We start from the raw sequence: 21,819 nt of genomic DNA on the forward strand, positions 1-21,819 counted from the left end.
CAACGACACACACACACACAGTATCTCTTTCTCTCTCTCTCACACACACACACTTACAGTATGTCCAAAGGAAAAATACTTGCAAATTGTCCTTGTGTTACAAATCCAAATCCAAGAAATAACCACAAGACCACTGCATAAGAACATCAACATTTATTTCACATGATATAAAACAGATGAGATATGAATATTTGCATATAGACTCTAATAAGTATAATTTCTTAATAGTTTTTTCCCCCTCTGCGCTGCTCATAGTATGGTGTACACTATATACACAATGGTCTATACATTTATTTTACAGAAATGTCAACGTCAGAATCCTGCTTATTGCTTTTTTTCTCTACATGTGCTATTCGTCCTCCACATGCCCTACAAGCCCAAAGGGTGCAAGACTAATCCATTTAAAAATCTTTTAATACTCTTTTAATCTTCTCTCTGTTTTAAATATATCTCAGCCTTATTAAAAATAAAATACAGAAGCCATAACATTCACGTGTGTGTCGGCAACGGTGCGGCAGGGGCTGTGGACTATCCGACTTTATAAATAATTACAAACCCAATAAAATATTCAAATGTCCATCTGCAGCAACAAAGTGGCACCTTATTGGATGTATTGTTAATACATGTTCGTTTTATATAACTATATATAAACAGATTGAACACAGATTTTTACTACAAAACAAGGTGTTACACAGTGCAAAAGATATGAGAACTGAAAATGCATCCATGATGTTCAATGTCAACACTGGTAAAAAAGCAAAATGAGACATACAACAGTTTTATTAATATCTTTTTTTAAACACACAGACTGTGAGTAACCCTGAATTGAATGAGTAACACTTGCATGGCTTCGGTACAGCATGAGTTAAAAGTGTATGTGGTATGTGCGTGCGTGCGTGTGTGTGTGTGTGTGTGTGTGTGTGTGTGTGTGTGTGTGTGCATGGAAGAGAAGGAGAAAGACAGAAAGAGAGATAGGAATGAAGAGGAAGAGCGAGATAAGTGGACAGATAAAGTGTGTGTTTCTTTAATGCGCAGACGTTTTGAGTTTACGTGTTGTTGATTTTGTACGTGTACAGTGTTTAAGTGTACATTAAGTGTGTGCACCTGTGTCTGTGTGCACAGCAAGCACATAAACGTGCACTAGAACTTGTGCGTTTGCGTGTTTGTATACATGACCATTTGTGAATACCTTCCCCATCCCGTGCCTGAAGACTTCACCTAGCATAGAAAAGTACCACAGGTGCTCCTGTACACAGCGGCTCAGTTCTCACATCCTCATCAGTCCACAGGCACCTCATGCTTTGCACACACATATCTTCCCGCCCCAAACACACAATAAACTCTGCCCTAATAATAATAATAGTAATAATAATAATAATAATAATAGCAATAATAATAATAATGATAATAAACTGTGATGAGGATGATAATATTGGCAACACTGTTTATATGGTAGGACAGGGGGTGTGAGGGTCCTGCATGTTGATATGTTGATCTGTCTGGTCAGGTCTGGTCTGGTCTGGTCTGTTCTGTTCTGGTCTGGTCTGTTCTGGTCTGGTCTGGTCTGGTCTGGTCTGGTCTGGTCTGGTCTGGACTGGACTTGGCTGGGACTGTGCAGCAGCCGGAGCTGAGCACGTGGCATCTGGAGCTGCTGCCGTCTTGAGCCAAGCCGCCCCTCTCTCACGCGTGGCTGTTCACAGGTGCCCGGGTCTCAGCTGCTGGGGAGAGGGAAAAGGAAGAAGAGAAGAGAAGAGCAGAAGGAAGGGGAGGGGGGTGGACTTGGTCAGGTTGTTCCAGAGTAGTGCAGTTCAGTTCTAACAAATAATTGTGTAGTGATGGGTCTGACGTGGTTAAGAGCGGAGAAGTGTCAGGAGAAGTGTGCCGGGTGTGAGAGCACATGCAGGGGCAGCGGAGCAGTCTGCTGCTGATTGATGGCTGAGATTTCATTAGCTGTTACGCCGTCACGCTTGGGAACAGACAGTGATGAGGTGAAGCTGGCTGCTAATCTCCTTGCATAAGCAAACTCTCACAAGGATCATAATGCAGCCTCAAGGCAGGACCCCTTAGAATGGGGCTACATCTGTATTAGTTTTTGTTTCTTGACGAGCTGTTTTGAACTCTCAAGAAGCTCTTAACTCTCAGCGCTTATCTTGTATCTGATGAAGGCAGCTGGTGGATGGCTACTTATCTGAACACTTGGTTACTTTGTATAGATTGGCTGGGTTCATATGATGGATGACTACTTATTACATAGGCCACGGTAGAGGGACTGAGGTGTTTTTGTCTTTTGTGTTTTCCAATGGAAGCAAATTCCTGTACCAACAGATGCAATGATTGCAGTCAAAGGCCTTCACATTTTTGTACCATGTCAGAAATGTCAGCACTGCTTTAAGAGAAGGTATATCAAGACCTGTCACTTTGAAATCAGCACTTTCTCAACCAGCTCCTGCCTCCTGGTTTTGGGGCTGCGTGAAACATCACAACTCATCTGATGTGCAAAACTGTCAGGCGGTAAAGCTTTCAGCTCTTAACCTCTGCAGCCTCTGATTTGTGAGATGCTGTCTGAGAGCAGGACTGAACCAGTTACTAAGGACGGCACCCAGAAGAGGATGAGGAGGCTGAGTGGGCTAGAGGCTGAGGAGGGTCTCTTACTGTTGGCACTACACACACATGAAGTGGGAGCCATCGGCGACCTGCGGGGGTGACGTGGGTGACGGGGGTGACTGGGGCGACAGAGACGATGGTGTTGGAGTAGAAGCTGGGGACTGCGGTGGAGTGGAAAGGTTGTTCACTGCAAACGACATAGTAGCACCCACACACGTGTTAGTACACACACATACACACACACACACACACACACACACACACACACACACACACACACAAACATAAAGATACACACACAACAACAACAGAAGGCAAAACAAAGCCACAAGTTAGTTGCCTTCTCACCCAGGGGCTTGCCAAAAGCATAACACATGACAGTGCTTGCTGAGCAGGTTTAGAGCTTTTTTTGGCAATTCGACAGAAAAGTAGCACAAAAATAAGCCTTGCATATTTTCAAAAGCTGACACGAGATCTGGATTGATTGCTTTGAGGGCAAACACTTTTCTCAGGCCGGAATTAGACCAGAAAGGAACTCTTAACATACACCATATGCTGTTGTTTTCCCTCTCTCTCTCCCTCTCTTTCTTTCTCTCTCTCTCTCTCTGTCTGGCTTTCTTTCTTTCTCTCTCTCACCTGACACCACCTGGCCGTGTTTGCTCGTTTCGTCTGGCAGCTCGAAGGAGAGGTTGATTATCGGGCTTTGCTCTGCTTCCACCTCCATCTCCTGGCGCGGCTTCTCAGAAGTTTGCTCTGGTTTTTCATCGTTCTTTGTCTCTTCCTCTTTCACCTCCTCCTGCTCTTCTTCCTCCTCCTCCTCATCTTCCTCAGTGCCTACCCTGACCAACACAGCAGTCTGCAGGCTACAAAACAAACAAGTGGTAAAAGTTAGAGGTAAGCAGACACATCCAGACTGTACTGCTGTTCCCAGGACCTAACCTATCGAAAATAATAAGACAAAGGGAGAGCCTAACACAGAGAGAGAGAGAGAGAGAGAGAGAGAGAGAGAGAGAATGCAGAACAAAGTAGAGACAGATTAGAACAGAATAGGAGAAGAACTTTGGGCAGATGTCATGCTCACCTGTTCTGAGAAGCCAGCATTAAGATCTGCTCCTCTCTCCTCCGCCTCTCCTCTTCCTGCTCCTCCTCTTTCCCCTCCACCTCCACATCATCCTGCTTCCCCTCCTCCTTGTCTTCCTCCTCCTCCTCCTCCTCCTTCCTCACCTCCTCGTCAACTTTGGGGCTGCTCTGCTCCTCAGGAGGGGAATTCATACTCTCCTCTGCAGCCAGCTCCTCCTCCTGCACAGGAAACACCAGAGTCACAAATCAGAGTCACGCCAGCATATAAATCAAAGCAGTGGAATGACTATGTAAAGTGATACAACATAAAAGCTGACCGTGCAGCAGACTGTGGAGTTTTAAATGATTGTGAATTCTATTTTCGATTCTACATAACAGAAAAAGGCCCCTTTTGAGGTAAAGTTACACTCTGTCACACTGTGCTTAAATATCCTGTCTGGATTACGCTCGAGACAGATATTTTATCTTATCAAGAGTGTCTGGATACACATAAGTCAGTCGATTAGATCAGCTGGTGGTCACTGACAGAATGATCTGAGTCGAGCCGAAAGGTGCCTACCTGTGTGGGGGGTTTGGGCTGGGGGTCTCGGCTGGGTGGGGTGATCAGCATGGCTGACGCTCTCTCCAGCATCTCCTGCTCCAGAGCCTGTAGCGAAGCCTCCAATCTCTGCCTGTCTGGGGACACTGCATCGCTCCGCTTGGAGGTCTGTACGTGCACACACACAGACACACACGCTGCTATGGTCCTTTTCACAGATCAAATTGTAAGAAAACAACCCCCCCGTGGTGACAGACAGAGGTAAAGCAATGACATGGCGCTGAGACAGAGCAGGCCCCATCTCGGTTATTCCGCGTTTGGAGCAGAACCCCTCCGACATCGACACGATGACATGCTGTCGGTTGTCAGAGGAAGCTTACAAGGCGAGTGCCGAGCATGACCGGCATCTCAAAGAGGCCTGGAGGCTCCTGTGTGAAGGACACGAAGGAGCTGGGCGCTACGCTACGCTGCAACGCTACGCTGCAACGCTACGCTGCGCCGCAACGCTCTCCGGCCCGGCAAGGACATGTATTATTCATGGCCTTTGATACGCTGCGGATCTGCCTTCATGCAAACGTTTTTTTTTTTTTTCTTTTAAAGTGCAAAAAAAAAAGTGATGAACTGGGCGCCCTCGATACTTCAAAGCACTCGTCATATCTTGCCAAAGTCCAAGGGGCCTGAAGATTTCTTCAAAAAGGCGTGGGTGTGTGGTGGGGTCGGCATATATTGGTTTGATTAAATTCGAATAGAATGAACCAACAGTGGACAGAGCTGTTTAATAATTAAAAACCAGACTAAAGGCAAATAGTTAATCTAAACTAGCCTTGGCACGTGGAAACATCATTGGGGCCTACAGACATATTGGATCCGAATAAATGGGCCAAGATTATAATGGATAAACTGGTCACGGATGAACTCATTAGTTCAGAGATTAGAGATTAAGCCGAACCATAGAAACCAGCACAGCACAGGTCTGTATTTTGTCCAGTGCGGTGGTCAGGGTCGCCGGTTTGACTTGCAGGTTTTAGTAGGGGTTGGTGGGTTTACCTGGAGGGTGTAGTAGGGGTTGGTGGGGATCTGGTCCCTGGTGAAGGAGGAGCTGCGGGAGAGGGAGCTCTCCTGGCCTCCGGAGCTGGAGTCTCTGCGGCGCAGCGAGGCCTGCTGGTGCCTCCTGATGCGCTCCATCTGCTCCTCCACGCTCATGCGGGGCCGCAAGCCCTCCGCCGAGAGGCTCTGCTCCACGGCGCTCCGGGGACGCTCCTGCGCCAGAGGACAAACAAGTGTCACTGCTCCGAGAGAACGTGACAGAGTTACAAGAGAACACAAATGTGCACCTACACCTTCATATAGACACAATGGTCTGCTGGCATATAAACAGGGTCTGGCCAACTCAATGGAAGCACTTTTTAAGGTAACGGAGGGTATGCTGATATTGTAGGTCAAGAGTTGAAGAGTTAACCCTACCCTACACTGTAAACAGTGGATGCTTGAGATCAGAGACATTATAAACACCTACTCTATTTGAGTTAACAGCTGGGGTGAGATACAGCTGGAAAAACATTTGACATCATCTTCGTTGGCCAAACTGAAAGGATTTGTTACGGGTACGGGTTGTTCACGGGTAACAGATATTCTGGCACATTCCATCGTCAAAGCAATGGGAATCTAATTGCTGGAGCAGTGCAGCTCTCCACAGCTACCGACTGCACATGTGAAGACGGTTTGTGATCAGGAATGAAGACTGAAGGCAATAGACTGTGCACAAAAGGAGTTGTGCAAAGAGAAAGAGCAGAGGATAAGAAGAGTAAAAAACTGCCACGCTTGTGAGTAACAGAGCATAGCCAGAGGCGCCACCTGGTGCCCAAATGCAATGACTGTATAGGTGGCACCGTCAAGGTTACAGATTTAGATGGCATCAGTGGGGGGTCCTGGCATGGCTAGAAACCCCTCCATCTTAGTTTAGAAGGTCAATGTCATCCACCTCCTCATGTGTCCAAGTAGTCACGTCACTGCTCTGAGGAGGCAGATGGGCAGGTAGATATTTCAGCACGACATGGCTGCTACCCACAGGACATGTGTAGTCCCCAAATGGAGAAAAATGAGAATTTCATCTGTGCCTCTTGCAAGGACAAGATCTAAATCCAATGCAGAATTGATGAGGTATTCCCGGGAGATGTTTCAGATCATGTTTATACATCTCCATTGGCAGATCAAATCCCTCAGCATGAGTGGGTCGATACTCCTGCAGCGGAATGGCATTATTTTCTGTCTGCTACCTTTTCAAATGATTTGATGCAGTGGATAATAACCAGAAACATACAGACATCAGTTTTGCACATTTTCTACATACAAAGCCCTGGCCAGAACCTGCATCTATGACCATACAATTATATTAAAAAACAATGTGGTCTGAAAAAAGGAACCTAAAAAAATCTAATTGTTACCCCAATCACTCCTAGATACAATCCTGAATCTATGAATAATCTATGAGAATCTATGAATAATCTATGAATAATCTATGAGAATCTATGAATAAAACTATTGAAAACTAGCACCACTTGACAAAAAAGGGTTCTCTCTCTGACAGCAGCACTTACTGTTCTGGGGTCAGGCTTTTTGCTCTTCCTTAAAGTGACATAGGACGCGATGCTGGAGGACTCTGTTATGGGCGACTTTGCTCTGGGAGACACGATGCCTACAGGGTAGGGCATTCCTGAGCATAAATACATACAGGGGGGAAAGAACATTCAGTTCAGTAACTCCAACCAGCCCCACTGATGTTCTTGAGTTCTAAAGCGCTGTTCTACTGGTTCACGTTCAGGCACCTTTGGCGATGGTGGGCTCTTTCTCCACGACCTGCTCGGCTGTCTTGTCCTCCCCGTTGGACTCGTCTACCTCGGCCACGGTGGTGAGCTCCGGCTCACTCTTATACAGGCGGTAGTCTGGGCCCTGGAGGAGAGCGAGGACCTTAACACATCACTCACCAACACCAACACCAACACCATACTGCCACTACACCAAAGACTGGTTTTCAGATGAAAGCCTAAGCGTCATCCTGGAATTGAATTAATTCCTGACTTTAAGTGCTACTCCGTGATTGCTATGTGCTACATGCTACTGCCAGGTCTAGGCTTGTCTGAGATACCAGTCCGGAGGGTCACAAACACAAGGGGTCACATGGGTCAAACACGGCACTAGGGCAATACACAGCATGGCTCACAAATGGAGCGATGGCTATGACGGCAGCTACACAATACACCACACACACACCAAAGTTTTTCTCCAGATATTCAAAATGCACTGACAATACGACACAGAGAACCACAAACATAAAACGAACACGGCAACACCACATATGGGGCTCTCGACATCATGGAAGCATGGGCATAAACCAAAAGGGCAGACTTCATGACTTTAAACTCAAGGTGAAGCCAACAGGCAACCACAGTCAAAATGAAACACAAGCTCAACTCCACACACAATGGGCAAGACTCAAACTCAAACGTTAGGCGCAAGCTCCAAACGCAAAACGCCACACACACAAGTGATGTCCAACAACAGAGTGGACCACAAAAGGGATGAATGGAATGAGTCAAAATAGGCAGATGGAAGGAGGCTGAATGGGGTCAAAAAGGTATCCATGAGGGGAGAAAGGAGAGAGCAACTGGGTACACTCATGCCAAGCGGCAGGAAAGGCTGACTGGGCAGCCTTCATCATGAAGCCGATGACGATGATGAAGAAGAAGATGATGAGGAATGCGTCTGATGACGGTGGCGAAGCTTTCAGCACAAAATGCACGGGTGGAGTGGAGCATCTTACACTCTGACCGCCGTTCCTCTGGTGCTGGAGTGGACGGGGCACGTGCCCTTGGCCGGTGCCGGCGGGTACCACGGGCGGCACGATGGCCGGGCAGTCGCCGCTCTCGTAGGAGTGTGGGAGAGGGGGTCGAGGGGGTACAGGGTCTACCTCCTACAGATTAGACAAAGGGTGGAGGGAGGTTTTCCTCTGAGGGAGTCGGGTCAAACTGATGAGGAAGCTTAGGATGCACTGATGCAAAACCCCAGTCAGTTTTGATAAGTGTTCAGCACCAATTAGTAACACTGAGGTTGTTATCAGTGCAGCATTAACTATTAGACAGCAGTGTCACACCCTCACGTCAGTTTATTTGTTAATTTGACTTTTCTTCTCCAGGAACTGTGCAACTCACCTCATTCTTGTGTACGTTTGTTACGGGTTTTGTGCCAGGGAAGCCTACAACAAAAGGAAGGACATTATTTGACATGTTACATGGTTTTGTAGACTTGTTACATTGTTACTTGTTTTGTTAAGGAGAAACTGTGTTTGCGTTCCCCCCCAAAGGCATAAAGTCCATTGGTCGATTCTAACGTGATCATGTGTATACATACTGTAAGTGTCTGCTTTATCTGTGTTCGTCTTGGGCTGTGTGTTTTGGAATTTGATTTAGCCTTTATTTAATCAAGTTAGGTCAACTGAAACAGTTTCTCTCTTGTCATAACAGCCTAGACCAGGAGATAGCGAGATTTGTTTCCGGTTGGAAACACATAATCAGATGTGTCAGAAAGACCCTGGAGTGTGTGCCAGGTTAGGGGACCCAGCAACTGCACTACTTATTTTTGTGCAATTTTGGCTGTCATGTGTGTGTGAGTGTGTGTTTGTATGTGCGTGTGTGTGTGTATTTGTGAGCGTGCGTGAGCACACACACACATGTGCTTGTGGGGGGTCTCTCTTGTCTGAAAGACTCACTGGTGTCGACGCTTCTTTGTGGCTTATTTTTGCTCAAAGCCTCCATCACATCCTGGATCCTCCACAGCTCCTTCTGGATCTGCACATGCTGCTGGCTCGGGGGCTCAGTCTGCTTGGAGACACGCACGCACACACACGCACGCACGCACGCACGCACGCACGCACGCACGCACGCACGCACGCACGCACACACGCACACACACACACACACACACACACACACACACACACACACTCACACATACACTCACACACACACACACAACACAGACACACACACACCTATGTCAAAAAAGATCTTTCAAATAACAAAAATACAACCAACAAAAACATGAGAAATTGCGTTCAACATCTACCACAGCTTTTCATGAGGCACATCCGACATTTTCGGCCACGGTTTGACCTCCTGTCATAGGCTGTTTATTAAAAACACTTCACTTATGTATACTCCCTGTTTTTGCCACTAACTATCCATTCAGTCACACTTTACTGCAGAAAGCCTCCCATCCACTACCACACTATTATGTGCTGAAGCCCCATCTTCATCAGGAGTCAGGCCAACACCGCTAATGTCCTTCCTTATATTACTCATACTATTACTCAACCAGTCGGCAGGAGGGAGGGGGCCAGTAATTGACTTCTAGTCAGGTGTGAAGATGATGGTCAGCCATTTGGATTTCGAGCAGGGTGAAATTTAATAACCAGATCAGAAGGGCCCTTTTTTCCCACCCTCCTCTCCCTCCCTCCCTCCCTCCCTTTCGCTCGCTTGCTGCTAACAAGAGTCCTTGCAGGTGTTAAAACTAATTAGCTGCTCCTCTTTAGCGAATGGGCACTGGCGGCTCAGAGGGGAGGGAGAAGACACGGGAGCACTTAGAGGCTGTCAGACGTGCTTCCCGGGGTCTGGGTTGTGGTGACACGTGACACATGACACGCCGCAAGCAAAAGAGGAAAGTGTTGGATTATTGCATCCCGTCAATCCTGGATGAGGGCGCTATGATGACGGGGTGATGGAGGTTTTTACATGAAGGAGTGGGTAAAGGTTTGAGGTCAAAACATGTTGAATTCCCACTATAAACAATTAAACCTGAGACAGAAACAGCTTGTTCTGCTTTGTGATGGAGGTTTTTTACATAAAGATTTCATGTTTCAGATGATGATTTCATGATCAATTCCCACTATAGACCGTTAGCACTGCATCCTGTAACAGCAACAGATTGCAATTAGTGCTCTCTCTAGCCTTGCACCCGTCGAAGTCCTGAGGACATTTTCTTGCACAAGAGGTGGCGCTGTACAGCCCAGCATGTTCTCAGTTTGGTATTCCATTAACCAGTCAGCTGGCAAATGTCAAAGAAAAGGGAAAGAGTGAGAAAACAAGACAGGGCGAGAGCTGAGTGTTATTTTTAGGGGTGACGGGAGTGTTATTTTTAGGGGCGACTGGAAGTGTTGGGGGAGAGTGTTGTCTATTCTTTCCTGCTGCGGCGTGAACAAAGGCATCTAGTAGCTTTCGCTGCTCTCTATCATCGACACCACTTACGTAAGTGTACATTTTTTTAACTTTTTGTTGACTTTATTAATGGCTGTTTTGACAGCTCTCAAGAGAGGCATGGAGTTAATGGGTGTAGCAGAGGCAGAGCATAGGAGATGCTGGAGAAGGGTATGAAGGGGTTACACGAGGGGTAGACAGCTGCGGCGATCGCTGAGGAGAGCGAGACGAACCTGTGGGCTGCCCAGCGCCTCCAGCCTCTCCAGCAGGTTGGTCTTGGCCATGGTGACGTCGGCATCCATCCTGTCATAGTCTCTCCAGGCCCGCTCCAGCTCCTGAGGAGAAGACGCATACATACAACACAAGTGTTTTTACACCGCACTTTCAAGGCTGGGAATATTGCACCACCATTCTGCCTTGCTGTTTTTTCTACAAGGTATGGAGGCGGAATGGGGGGTGGGGGGGGGGTCTTTGTTGTTCCACCTTGGAGCTGGCAGTGGAGGTCGTCACAGAGGCATAACTATCAATTGTGTACAACTCATGCATCTTCTCACACATTTAAAAAAGGTTTCTAGACTTTGATATATATATAGACTAAATATATATATGTGTGTGTGTAAGTGTATGTTGCATGTGTGTATGCTTATTTAGCCCTGCTCACAGTGGTAATGCGGGTCAGCTCGCGGCAGGTGCTGAGCAGGCCGCTCTGCAGGACGTCCCTCTGCTGGATGACGCTCTGCACGGCCGCCGGGTTGTCGGCGCTCATCTCGATCTCCTGGCTCGCCGACAGCAGCGCCGTCTCCAGCGTGTGCTAAAGAACACCACAACACCCCGGGAATTAGCTACGAACCCTCTAACCCTCTTATCACCTACACACGACATAACGTTATATCTTCTGGTAATGCATGCTTAAACTGAGAAAACCCAGAATCCTTGTGCCCCTTGTCCTTGGTGGATATAGAATGATGTAGGATCTGACTTAGGTCTGTAGATGAATATCTGCATTAGAGCCCAGCAATGTGCTGCATTGCCTGTAGGAGCCCATGGGGAAATCGGGAGCAGGTGCAGCAGGCTGAGAGAGAGCTGGGATAAGTCTAATGAAGCTCTCCGAAGGCCCAGAGTCTCTCCCCATAATTAATCTGGGAGAAAGGTGACTCCGTGGACAGAATCTTTAAGTAGAGATGCACTCAACTTTCAAACTCTGGCGAAAACTGTTGGATTTCACAAGCAGGAACAGGTTGGTGCCTGTTTTTAAGTAGACTGTTTTTTAAGACATCTTTTTTAAGACTTTCCTGGAAGAGGTCTGTTGAAATGGTCTGAGATCTACCGTGCAGGCAATGGTGATGTCATGGAGATATCACGAGATCACCACGCTTGTTGTTCCCCGTGAGTAAGAGAGATGAGGTTGTATGATGGGCTCAGGCGGTTTACTCTTACCTTTTCTCTGTGGAGCTGCTGCAGCTTCTCTTCTTGGGTTCGCACCACCTTGTCTTGTTCACACAACCTGCTAAGCTTTGCCTGAAAAGTGATAAGAGTAAAATAGAGAGTTCAGATGGGTTTTTTTTGGGGGAGGGGGGGTGTTGTACTAACAAATTTCAAAGCTTTTGCACATATTTCATTCCGACAGATGAACCGAAAACAAGCATGGATCTATTGTTTTTTCCCAAGATCTGAGATACTTAAATATTTTCTCACAAACCGTACATTTAAAATGTGTATCAAAAGCTAACTTATAGCTGGCGGACATTATCTGCAGATTCACAACATTCAGATATCTGGAGGAGTATCTATTTTTGTTAGTTTATCATTTCATTCAGGGTAAAATGGTTGATGGCACCATCAGTGCAAGATCTGTCAGTTTTTCCACTTTTTGGTAGAAGAACAAAGCTAACAAAAAGCAAAACTGATACAAAAAAAAAAGAATCCCATAAATGAATCAATTTCCCACCCAAGCGTATTAATGTTAGAACATCCCTTGACAAGTCAGCATAAACAGACTCAATGCTTGCTGTCAGGCACTCACGTCCACACACACACACACACACACACACATTCACACACAGACACACACACACACACACACACACACACACACACACACACACACACACACACACACACACATACACACACACACACACACATTCACACACACACACACACACACACACACACACACACACACACACACACACATTCACACACACACACACAAACACACACACACACACACATTCACACACAGACACACACACACACATTCACACACAGACACAGACACACACACACACACAGACACACTCACGTCCACATCCAGCTCTTCTGATCGGTATGTGTAGGAGCCGTCTCTGTAGTCGTCTGGACTCAACTGAAAGACAGAGCAACGGTTTCAAACAGAGAAACAAAAAAAAAAAGGCAAAGAAAAGCTGAGAAATGAGCCTGAGCACTAGGGAATCAGCTCATAATGTATTTGGCTATGCAGACCATTCTCACTATGCTGCCAACGCGGTCCTCCCATATATTCAATTTGTTTGCCCAGGGCAGTGCAGCAAATTGAAACAACTTTTTTATTATGGGTCATTCACTAGTCTCGTACATATATTCTACTGCCTGAATAGGAGAGTAATGAGAACAAGGATGTACCTTGATACTGGACTGTTCCTGTGCAGACACATTACATTTAAGACACATTTACCTACATCTTGGCTGTCAAAGTACATAGCAAAATGTCACTATGCAAAATTATGCATTAGAGTGACACAAATCACTTAAATTAATAATTCATTACATTAAAATACATTAAATTATGGAAAAAACTCAGGGTTCATTGTTTCTTTATCACCTGATGTATGCCTAGCCTACAGCACAGAACAGGCTAGGCCAAACACGCAAAGTTCTGTGCTCCCACTTTTCTTTTGACACACACACCCACATACATCAGCACTTGCGCACTTGCACACACACACACACACGGATTGTTTAAAACCTTCAGAGGTAATGGAGGGAAATAGGGGGGAGGGCTCCTGCACTGACGGTAACTCAGTGCTGAAGGAAGGGCATGCAGCATCACTTTTAAACCTCAAGGTCACAAAAGTGGCAGGCGGTTGGAAGGAGGGCGGGGGGTAGGGTGGGGGTGGCTAGCTGGTGTAGACTGAAGCCGGAGGTTGGGGGGGGGGGGGGGATCTCCATTCCACAATGTTTGGCGTGATTCACAGTCAGAAAAAAGGTTCAACAAGACGACAACCAAAACAACCACAACAATATGACAAAACCTGAATGGTGTGAAAACCTTCAAATTAAATGCATGATGTGTGCTCCTTTAATTCCAACTAAAGCAATCCCTTGGGTGTTGGTGGACAAACTTCATCTGCAAACTATCATCAAGAGATCTGATGAGGTGAAATATCAAAGCCTGTCCTGGCTGACTGGCATTGGCAGGTTGGAGGCGTCAAGTGAACCCACAGTGCCTGTGTCTTACGGCTCAGAACAGGGGTGTGTTCCAGGAGCTGGCTGCGCTGTGAAGCACTGGAAGGGGCCAGAGCTGGGCAGGAGGGAGGACCTGCACTGGCAGGCCAGCCAATGCGCCGCGCTAATTACGCTCCCCTGGTAAGGGCCTGTCAGGGCCTGAGTTAGCGTGACTAATGAAAAGCTCGCAGAGGCCCGCCGCTAAATCAAGCCCCAAAGCCCAGCGGGAACGCCAGACTCATAGTTCTGACCGCCCAACCAAGCCCGTCCCGCCTTATCCACCCTCCTACTTTCAAAGAGGGGCCAGGTTGTTTGCAGCTAATGCCCTTAGAGTTGGAGAAGACTTTCAAGAGCAAAGCTCTGGCCAAAACTCTGGTTACAATGAAAGGTTGTCAGCTGGGGATTTACTTTGCACTAAAATACAGTCAGAAACCAGGGACATCATTGCATATGATCCAAAATGTCTTGAGCAATGCACTGCACCCAGTGGAAACAGTGCAGGGCAAGGGGAACACAAAGGAAGTGGGAAGTGTCACTAATGAGAGGTGATGGATCTCTGGGGCCTAAAACTGATGCAACTGACATCCCATTCATCACAGGCAGTGGACTTTGAACAAGGAAAGCGGTGAATGTGATGTGCTGTAATCAACCAACAACGCAAGACGCTAAAAAACATAAAAGTTGTGATGACATTTGGTGACGGCATCCGAATGTGGGAGAAAACAAGAGGAGAGGAGAGGAGAGAGTGGTCGATGACAACAGGCAGGTGCATGGACGTCGGTTTCCCGCGACCTTACTTGCTGGTACAGTTGAGGCCTTGGCGCAGAGTTCTCAATCATAGTGTGTATCATGAAGATTAAAGGCTCGTTCTCCTTCATCTAGTCCAGTGGCGAAGGGAAGGAGGGAGCAACATAGCACATGTCAATTTATACCACAGTCAGGGGTCCAATGAAAACACTATTAGCCACTATCCCAGTGATTCCATCAAGGTGTCGTGTGTGTGTGTGTGTGTGTGTTTGCATAAGCATGTATGTGAGTACATTTCTGTATGTTCATACATAGGTTGTGTCAGTGTGTGTGTGTGTGTGTACAGTATTTCTGTGTGGATAACTGCTCATCTGTTTCCCCGCTCTAAAACCACATTACCAGGACGGGAGCTGGAGTCACCGGAGCCACTGTGACGTGGTCAGTTAGAAAACCGAGTCCCAGCAGAGCCACTGATGCTTTTCCATCCGTGCCCACAACTTGGAAAGTACCGTGGTATTTCCTGCGACTTCAAATAACACCCTACACCTGACCTTCTCAAAATCCAATTGAGTAGTGCAGGCGGTGCGGGAGACCTCCGAAGCTTTGTGAGAATCAACAGCACATTAAACCGTCTCCCGCCATTAGACATGCCTGATGGAGTTTGCGAAACCTGAGCCCAGAACCCAACAGACAGATTTTCCTCTTCAATCATTCTATTTGATTGAATGACCTTGATAAAGCAAATACTGCATATTCAACCCCTCACGTAACACACACACAAACATACAGACACACAAATACACAAACACAAATACAATATCTCTGCAGTATGCGTCGCCATGACTGCATCTGCAAAGACAATCTAAACAGCATTCAGCAATACAAAGAAAATTTCACCACACCATCACGCTTTAAAAAATTAAATAAGTCATGTATGAAATAATAGCACCTGACGTGTGTGTTCTCTGTGCGGCACATGGCTACTGTTTGCTGCTGGATCCACCCAGCTCATCACACTTAATTACTTATGAGGCAAACTGGCCCAATATAGAAAGCCACACAACATGCCCTTCTGAGCGAAACATCTTTAAGTAATGTAAGAGGTGTGTGAGAGTGTGAGTGTGTGTGTGTGTGTGTGTGTGTGTGTGTGTGTGTGTGTGTGTGTGTGTGTGTGTGTTTGTGTGTACGTGTGTTGTGGGGCAGGGGGCAGAGTGCAAGAGGGCTTGTCAGAGAAGCACTCCAACAGGAACTCTAGCAGTGTGGACGCGTCTTATGTGTGCGAGCGAGTAAGTAGTAGGGGGATGGTGTGCCCTCACCTGGCCGTCGAAATACATGAGATTCCTCTGTAGGTGATGGGAGAGGATATCACTCTAGAGGAGTCAGCAGAGAAGAGACGGCAGGAAAACAGTAGTAGAGGTGAAGAGAAGAGAAGAAAAGAAAAGAGAAGAGAGAAGTGAGAGGTGCAGAAAAACGCAGGAGGAAGAAAAAGACAAGCAGGCAAGAGAGAAGAAGAGGAGAGCTGTTTTTGACAAGCAACTTTCAGCTCTAAGCCAAGGCTGTGCAATCCTAAAATAAGTGCACTCATTGGAGTATGCAATACGCGATAAGTACACAACTCAGGGGCATGCCTGTGGGCTTACTGGTGAGAAGACAGGAAAACTGACCACATGCTTTTTGTTTACAACAGATGCATGCAAAGCATCGAGGCCATAACACGGTTCATGTAAAAAAAAAAAAAAAAGGTCATTCGCAGTAGGAACAGTTCATAAAAAATTTAGCAATACCGCAAAATGAAAGAAATTGCTTTTAGCAAAAGCACACAAGGAAATCGTTTTATTGATAGCGACACAACACATACCACAAGAAACGGTCAAAGCAAAGCACCATGCTTCTGAAACACACACAAACAAACACATTTGTGTGGCTTGTTTGTTTTTTTGTTTGTTGGGCAGGGGGGGGGGGCGTGCCAAGAGCATAGCATACACACACGAACACACACACACACACACACACACAGGCAGGTGTGTGGGTCTGACCTTTGGGTTGTTGGTGTCGAGGTTTAGTTGCATAAGCTGCGCTAGCGCGTGCTCCCGGAGGCTGGTGAGCTCGGCCTGCTGCCGCCGCAGTTTGATCAGCAGCAGAGTCAGCTCCTCTGGCTGCACCACGGTGGGGGCGCAGGGTGGGGGGGTTGGGAGACACAGGAGGCACACGTTAGCACCTCATCAGGCCTGCTGGCCTGGAAGTGACCGGCCAGGACATGAGGGGGGGGGTTGGTAAGGTGACTGGTCGAGTGGCGTTATGTCAAAGAAGATGGGAGGGGTTGGATGCGGTCCTAAACTGGGGGACTGGAGGGGTCTGAACAGGTGCTCTGATGGTTGGTGGTAATTCAATGTGGAGCGGAGTTCCAGAGTTTGGGAATGTGACCGGACAGAGTTCCAGAGTTTGGGAATGTGACAGGACAGAGGGCGTTAGAATGTTTGCCTTGGCATCACAGGGGCTGCACTGGCACGGACTGGGTTGGTTGGAATGAAAATGTTGTGGACAAATAGAATGCTACTTTGAATTCATATAAAAGGGAGAGTTTGAATGTTGTTTACATGAATTATTTCTTATAATTCTACATCCTTGACTTCCAGCATACTGTGAGTAGGAAGCACAGGACTATGTTTTGTTGGACACATTTAGTTATGGATGGAGATAGGAAAAGAATGTGATCCCCAGATTTGGCTGGGTGGAAGCAAGCTCAGAAACATAAACCTGACAGCGCTTCAATGTGAACACAAAGCTAATCTGTCCAGAGATCAGCTCCTCTGGCTGCACCACGGTGGGGGCGCAGGGTGGGGGGGTTGGGAGACACAGGAGGCACACGTTAGCACCTCATCAGGCCTGCTGGCCTGGAAGTGACCGGCCAGGACATGAGGGGGGGGGTTGGTAAGGTGACTGGTCGAGTGGCGTTATGTCAAAGAAGATGGGAGGGGTTGGATGCGGTCCTAAACTGGGGGACTGGAGGGGTCTGAACAGGTGCTCTGATGGTTGGTGGTAATTCAATGTGGAGCGGAGTTCCAGAGTTTGGGAATGTGACCGGACAGAGTTCCAGAGTTTGGGAATGTGACAGGACAGAGGGCGTTAGAATGTTTGCCTTGGCATCACAGGGGCTGCACTGGCACGGACTGGGTTGGTTGGAATGAAAATGTTGTGGACAAATAGAATGCTACTTTGAATTCATATAAAAGGGAGAGTTTGAATGTTGTTTACATGAATTATTTCTTATAATTCTACATCCTTGACTTCCAGCATACTGTGAGTAGGAAGCACAGGACTATGTTTTGTTGGACACATTTAGTTATGGATGGAGATAGGAAAAGAATGTGATCCCCAGATTTGGCTGGGTGGAAGCAAGCTCAGAAACATAAACCTGACAGCGCTTCAATGTGAACACAAAGCTAATCTGTCCAGAGACAGCTTTTGATGTTTTTGAAGGGAAAGTCTTCAGAGTAAGCCCATGATAATTCCAGGCTCTTCTCACTGTGATGCTTTTTCTGTTCCACAGTCACTGCACATAGGCGGGTGAAAAATAAATGGCGTAGCGTTTCAGAGCCATCTACCCTGATTGATTCGCCTGCAAGTGGCAAACATCTGTCTGAGAGAGGCCAGAGACGAGCAAATAATTCATAAAGGGCTCACTTTTGTGAGGAGGCTCGCTCAATTACCTCTATGAAATATTTAGAGTTTAGTTTGTGGCCATTTCACTCTCACAGTGGCTTTTGCTCATCTCATCCTATGATTACTCTGTCACTGGCAATAAGGACAAGACAGATATACAAAAGGAAACAAAGTTAGTCTGTTCCTGTCATAAGGAAACTGTGCAGATTCAACCCACCCTAATGCTACCTTCGTCTCAATGCTTCTGAATTCTCTTTCAACAGCCTTCTATAATTACTGCAGATTACTGCAGGTGCATAATTGATGGTAAACTATGCACCGTCTACCAATTACATGCCTAGTGAAAAATATTACTGTAAAAAAGATGACAAGCTGTAAAAGGGACATGAAACAAAAAAAGACAAGACTATCTCACCGTCTTGCCCTGGAGGGACTGTGGGGTGATGCTCTGGACTGGCATCGCCATGGGCATGGACCTCCGGTCAGGTGGGTAGGCATACTGGAGAGAACATGGGGGTAAAGGTGTCAATATCATAAGCAGGCTGACAACAGAGTCTTGACAAAGGAAGGGGACACTTAGCCAACCAGTAACAAACTGTGGTGGAGTGTGGAGTGGTGCTTGGCAAAATACAGCTCACTGGCAAGCTGACTGGTAATGCCATCTTAACAGAGTTGCAATGTGTTGACCAAAAACTTTGTACTAATGAGCTACAATTCCTCCATGCCAATACTTTGACTTATATAATAGTAATATGCCATCACAAACCAATATCTTGCATCAAGTACAATGTAACAATTAAAACGTAACATGAGAGAATTTAAGTGATAGCATTGAATGACCATTAAAAACATCATAGACAAACTCTTGTGTCTGCATGAAACCCCTTGACTGGGAGCTAATGAATGGCACACAGGGAAGGCTCAGGGGGTTGAGGGTGTTCCTTTGTTTTACCTTGGTGGGGTGGACCCTGTGCCGGCGGTCGATGGACAGGTCCCCGCGGTAGATGGGCGAGGACATCTCAGAGCACGTGGCGTGGTTGTGCGAGGAGCGGCGCGGCGAGTAGGTGTGGTAGATGCCTCCCCCCAGCGAGCCGTGCGAGGGCGAGGGTGGGATGGACTGGGCGATGCTGGCGCGGGCGCCAGGGGCTGCCGCGTGCTCAGCTATGTCGGCCATGGTGCGCGGGCTCGGCAGCGTGGCGTACGTCTGCCGCTGGCTCATCACCTGCCGCTGCTGCCACTCGTATAGCTGCCACATGGTGTCGTCCCGCATGGAGCGGCGCTTCTCTTGCGCTGTCGCCGTGGTGAGGGTGTGGTAGTTGGAGCCGCCACCGCCACCAACACCAACGCTGTTGCCAGCCCCGCGCTTGTAGGTTGAGGTGGGGTAGCCGCACACGCTGCCGGGCCGAGCCCCGCTGTTGCGCGGCATCGTCCGGTAGCCCTCCGGGTAGCGCGGCACCACCTGTGCCCGATGGCTTGGCATGTTCCTTGGCAGCGTCTGGTAGGAGGTTATGCTGGGGACACGCAGGATGAAAAGAAGAAAAGGTAAAAAATAAGAAAATTAAGAAGAGGCTTTAATCGGCAGAATAAAAATCTCTATTCGGCCCCTAAATCAAGAGTGTTCAGTGGAAACTGCTTCTAATTACCTGCACGCGTTCTCTCATAATAGAATTATGCTAATAAGCCCTAGCTTTAACTTCGTGATAATTCCCTGTTTTTCCTGGGGGCTATAATTAAAGACTTAATCATTACCATATCGTAGGGAAGACAGCATGCTGAGCTGCAACGCTGAAACATGTCTCTGGTTTTCCCCGTGGCCTTTTCGCCTCTTCACCTTTGACCCCTCTGTGCCCCCGAAACGTGTGCTTAGTGAGCAGATAATACGAGTGGCTCGCCTGCGGTAAGTCAACCGCCAGACAAATCAGACAGATGTGCGGATCATGGAGGGGTTGTTTTTGCAGAGGAGGACACGCACTTAATGCGGTCACGAGCGGAGCCGTTGTATTCCCCCCATCCCTCCCTCCGTCACCGGAAGCTGCTGCCAGCCAGTCGGAGATCGGCAGGATGGACAGCTTCCAATCTTAAGGACCGTGTCATCTCGTGCCAACCAGGCTCAGGGGGTGCCAAGTTCAACTCAGGCTGGGGGGGGGGGGGTGAAGACTGAAAAGAGCCGCTGATTACTTGGCTCAGAAATACACACATGCACGTATACGAACGCATGCTCACTCACTCACTCACTCTCTCACACACACAGACGCACACATACACAAACACACACACACACACACAGACGCACACATACACAAACACAGGACAGCTGCAGAGGGCACAGGATCTGGTTTTTTGAAAAGCAGCACAGCATGGTGCAGCAGCTTGGCCACAAAGTAAACCCGTACAGCCCCCGCAAGGCGGCCCCCGTCCCCGGCTGTCAAACTAACGTTTGAAATGATAAGTATCCTCACTATGAAAGATGTTAACATTCGCCTGCACTATGCTGCAGGAAAGGACATTTATGCTGGGGACGTTCCCTCCGCGCTAGTTTTGACGAAGCTCGCTGCAGTGAATAGAAAGCTTCTCAAACATGGTTCTTTATCACCAGTTGAAAGCAATCGTCTGGAAGCAGTCATGCTCTTCTATCGAAAGTCAGACACATGTCTCCTTGGCTTTATGTGGGTTTAAAATGCTCTAACAGAATTTCTAAGTGTTGCTACCATCGCAGTTTTGGTTCTGTCAAGTCTAAATAAAACTAAATAAAATGTGGCTGCGCTAAAAAAAAAAAGATTTGGTCTGATTAAACAACTCACTTGCTACTAGTTCATCATGTCTACCATACATTATGCTTCATAACTGAAATAACAGAGGACTGCCTGCTGTGTACTCCGTGGATAACTTGTAGTGGACCATATAATGGTAAGAAGTGTTGGGTTGGTCACTGGCAAAGTGTACACAGCAAGCTAGTTACAGCTAAGTTTGTTGAACACATGCAGCAGTTGAACTATTTTATTGATAGGCTCACAATTTCATCGTGAAATTAGACTGTGAAGTGTGCAGGACTTGATGTTTGGGCGTCATTCGTGGACATAAAATTGTCAAAGTAAGCACACGTGATGGGTTTTTAGTGTGTTGCTCCCTGTGTTGCTCCCTGTGCTGTTTTATGTAAATTTACACAGTCCTGCACTGGACTCGAATCCGCACCCTCGGACTCCAGAGGTGGGGGTGTTAATAATTATGCTTCAACCCCTGGATTAGATATATGTCACTTCAACGTACCTTATATTTTCAGGGAGTGATGTTTTCTCACTGCAGTGTTCTGTATCCGCTGGCCATGAATTGACAGAGATACATGCCACTTGTTTTTAGGATGTTTTAATATTTTCAACGTTTTAAAGCCACACAGTTACACAGTTCTAGTAGCCTATGAAATTCGGTGCAGTAGTATTTGGGTTACGCTCATCGTAATAACCGAGGCAGACAACG

The 21,819-nt window shown here is 47.2% G+C and overlaps 1 protein-coding gene across 18 annotated transcripts in view; it reads right to left on the reverse strand.

The window, feature by feature from the left end:
- Nucleotides 1-138: 138 nt before the first annotated feature.
- plekha5 (pleckstrin homology domain containing, family A member 5) overlaps nucleotides 139-21,819 on the reverse strand; it is a 116,688-nt gene continuing 95,007 nt past the window's right edge. For 5 of the 18 annotated variants that reach the window (XM_031583256.2, XM_031583254.2, XM_031583263.2 and 2 more), the window contains 20 exons: nucleotides 19,298-19,856; nucleotides 18,761-18,844; nucleotides 16,719-16,838; nucleotides 15,999-16,052; nucleotides 14,733-14,813; nucleotides 12,776-12,838; nucleotides 11,908-11,988; nucleotides 11,132-11,281; nucleotides 10,704-10,805; nucleotides 8,988-9,096; nucleotides 8,431-8,474; nucleotides 8,043-8,192; nucleotides 7,048-7,171; nucleotides 6,820-6,935; nucleotides 5,270-5,482; nucleotides 4,244-4,390; nucleotides 3,686-3,903; nucleotides 3,241-3,467; nucleotides 2,653-2,791; nucleotides 139-1,718 (listed from right to left, as the gene is read on the reverse strand). In XM_031583256.2, coding sequence (XP_031439116.1) covers nucleotides 2,661-2,791; nucleotides 3,241-3,467; nucleotides 3,686-3,903; nucleotides 4,244-4,390; nucleotides 5,270-5,482; nucleotides 6,820-6,935; nucleotides 7,048-7,171; nucleotides 8,043-8,192; nucleotides 8,431-8,474; nucleotides 8,988-9,096; nucleotides 10,704-10,805; nucleotides 11,132-11,281; nucleotides 11,908-11,988; nucleotides 12,776-12,838; nucleotides 14,733-14,813; nucleotides 15,999-16,052; nucleotides 16,719-16,838; nucleotides 18,761-18,844; nucleotides 19,298-19,856 — 2,773 coding nt within the window. In that variant the 3' untranslated portion in view covers nucleotides 139-1,718; nucleotides 2,653-2,660. The remainder of the gene's footprint in view (nucleotides 1,719-2,652; nucleotides 2,792-3,240; nucleotides 3,468-3,685; nucleotides 3,904-4,243; nucleotides 4,391-5,269; nucleotides 5,483-6,819; nucleotides 6,936-7,047; nucleotides 7,172-8,042; nucleotides 8,193-8,430; nucleotides 8,475-8,987; nucleotides 9,097-10,703; nucleotides 10,806-11,131; nucleotides 11,282-11,907; nucleotides 11,989-12,775; nucleotides 12,839-14,732; nucleotides 14,814-15,998; nucleotides 16,053-16,718; nucleotides 16,839-18,760; nucleotides 18,845-19,297; nucleotides 19,857-21,819) is intronic. The other 13 variants (XM_031583266.2, XM_031583260.2, XM_031583268.2 and 10 more) reach the window with 11 other exon arrangements.

The sequence above is a fragment of the Clupea harengus genome, chromosome 16 (assembly GCF_900700415.2).
Source record: "Clupea harengus chromosome 16, Ch_v2.0.2, whole genome shotgun sequence".
NCBI classification, from domain to species: Eukaryota; Metazoa; Chordata; class Actinopteri; order Clupeiformes; family Clupeidae; genus Clupea; species Clupea harengus.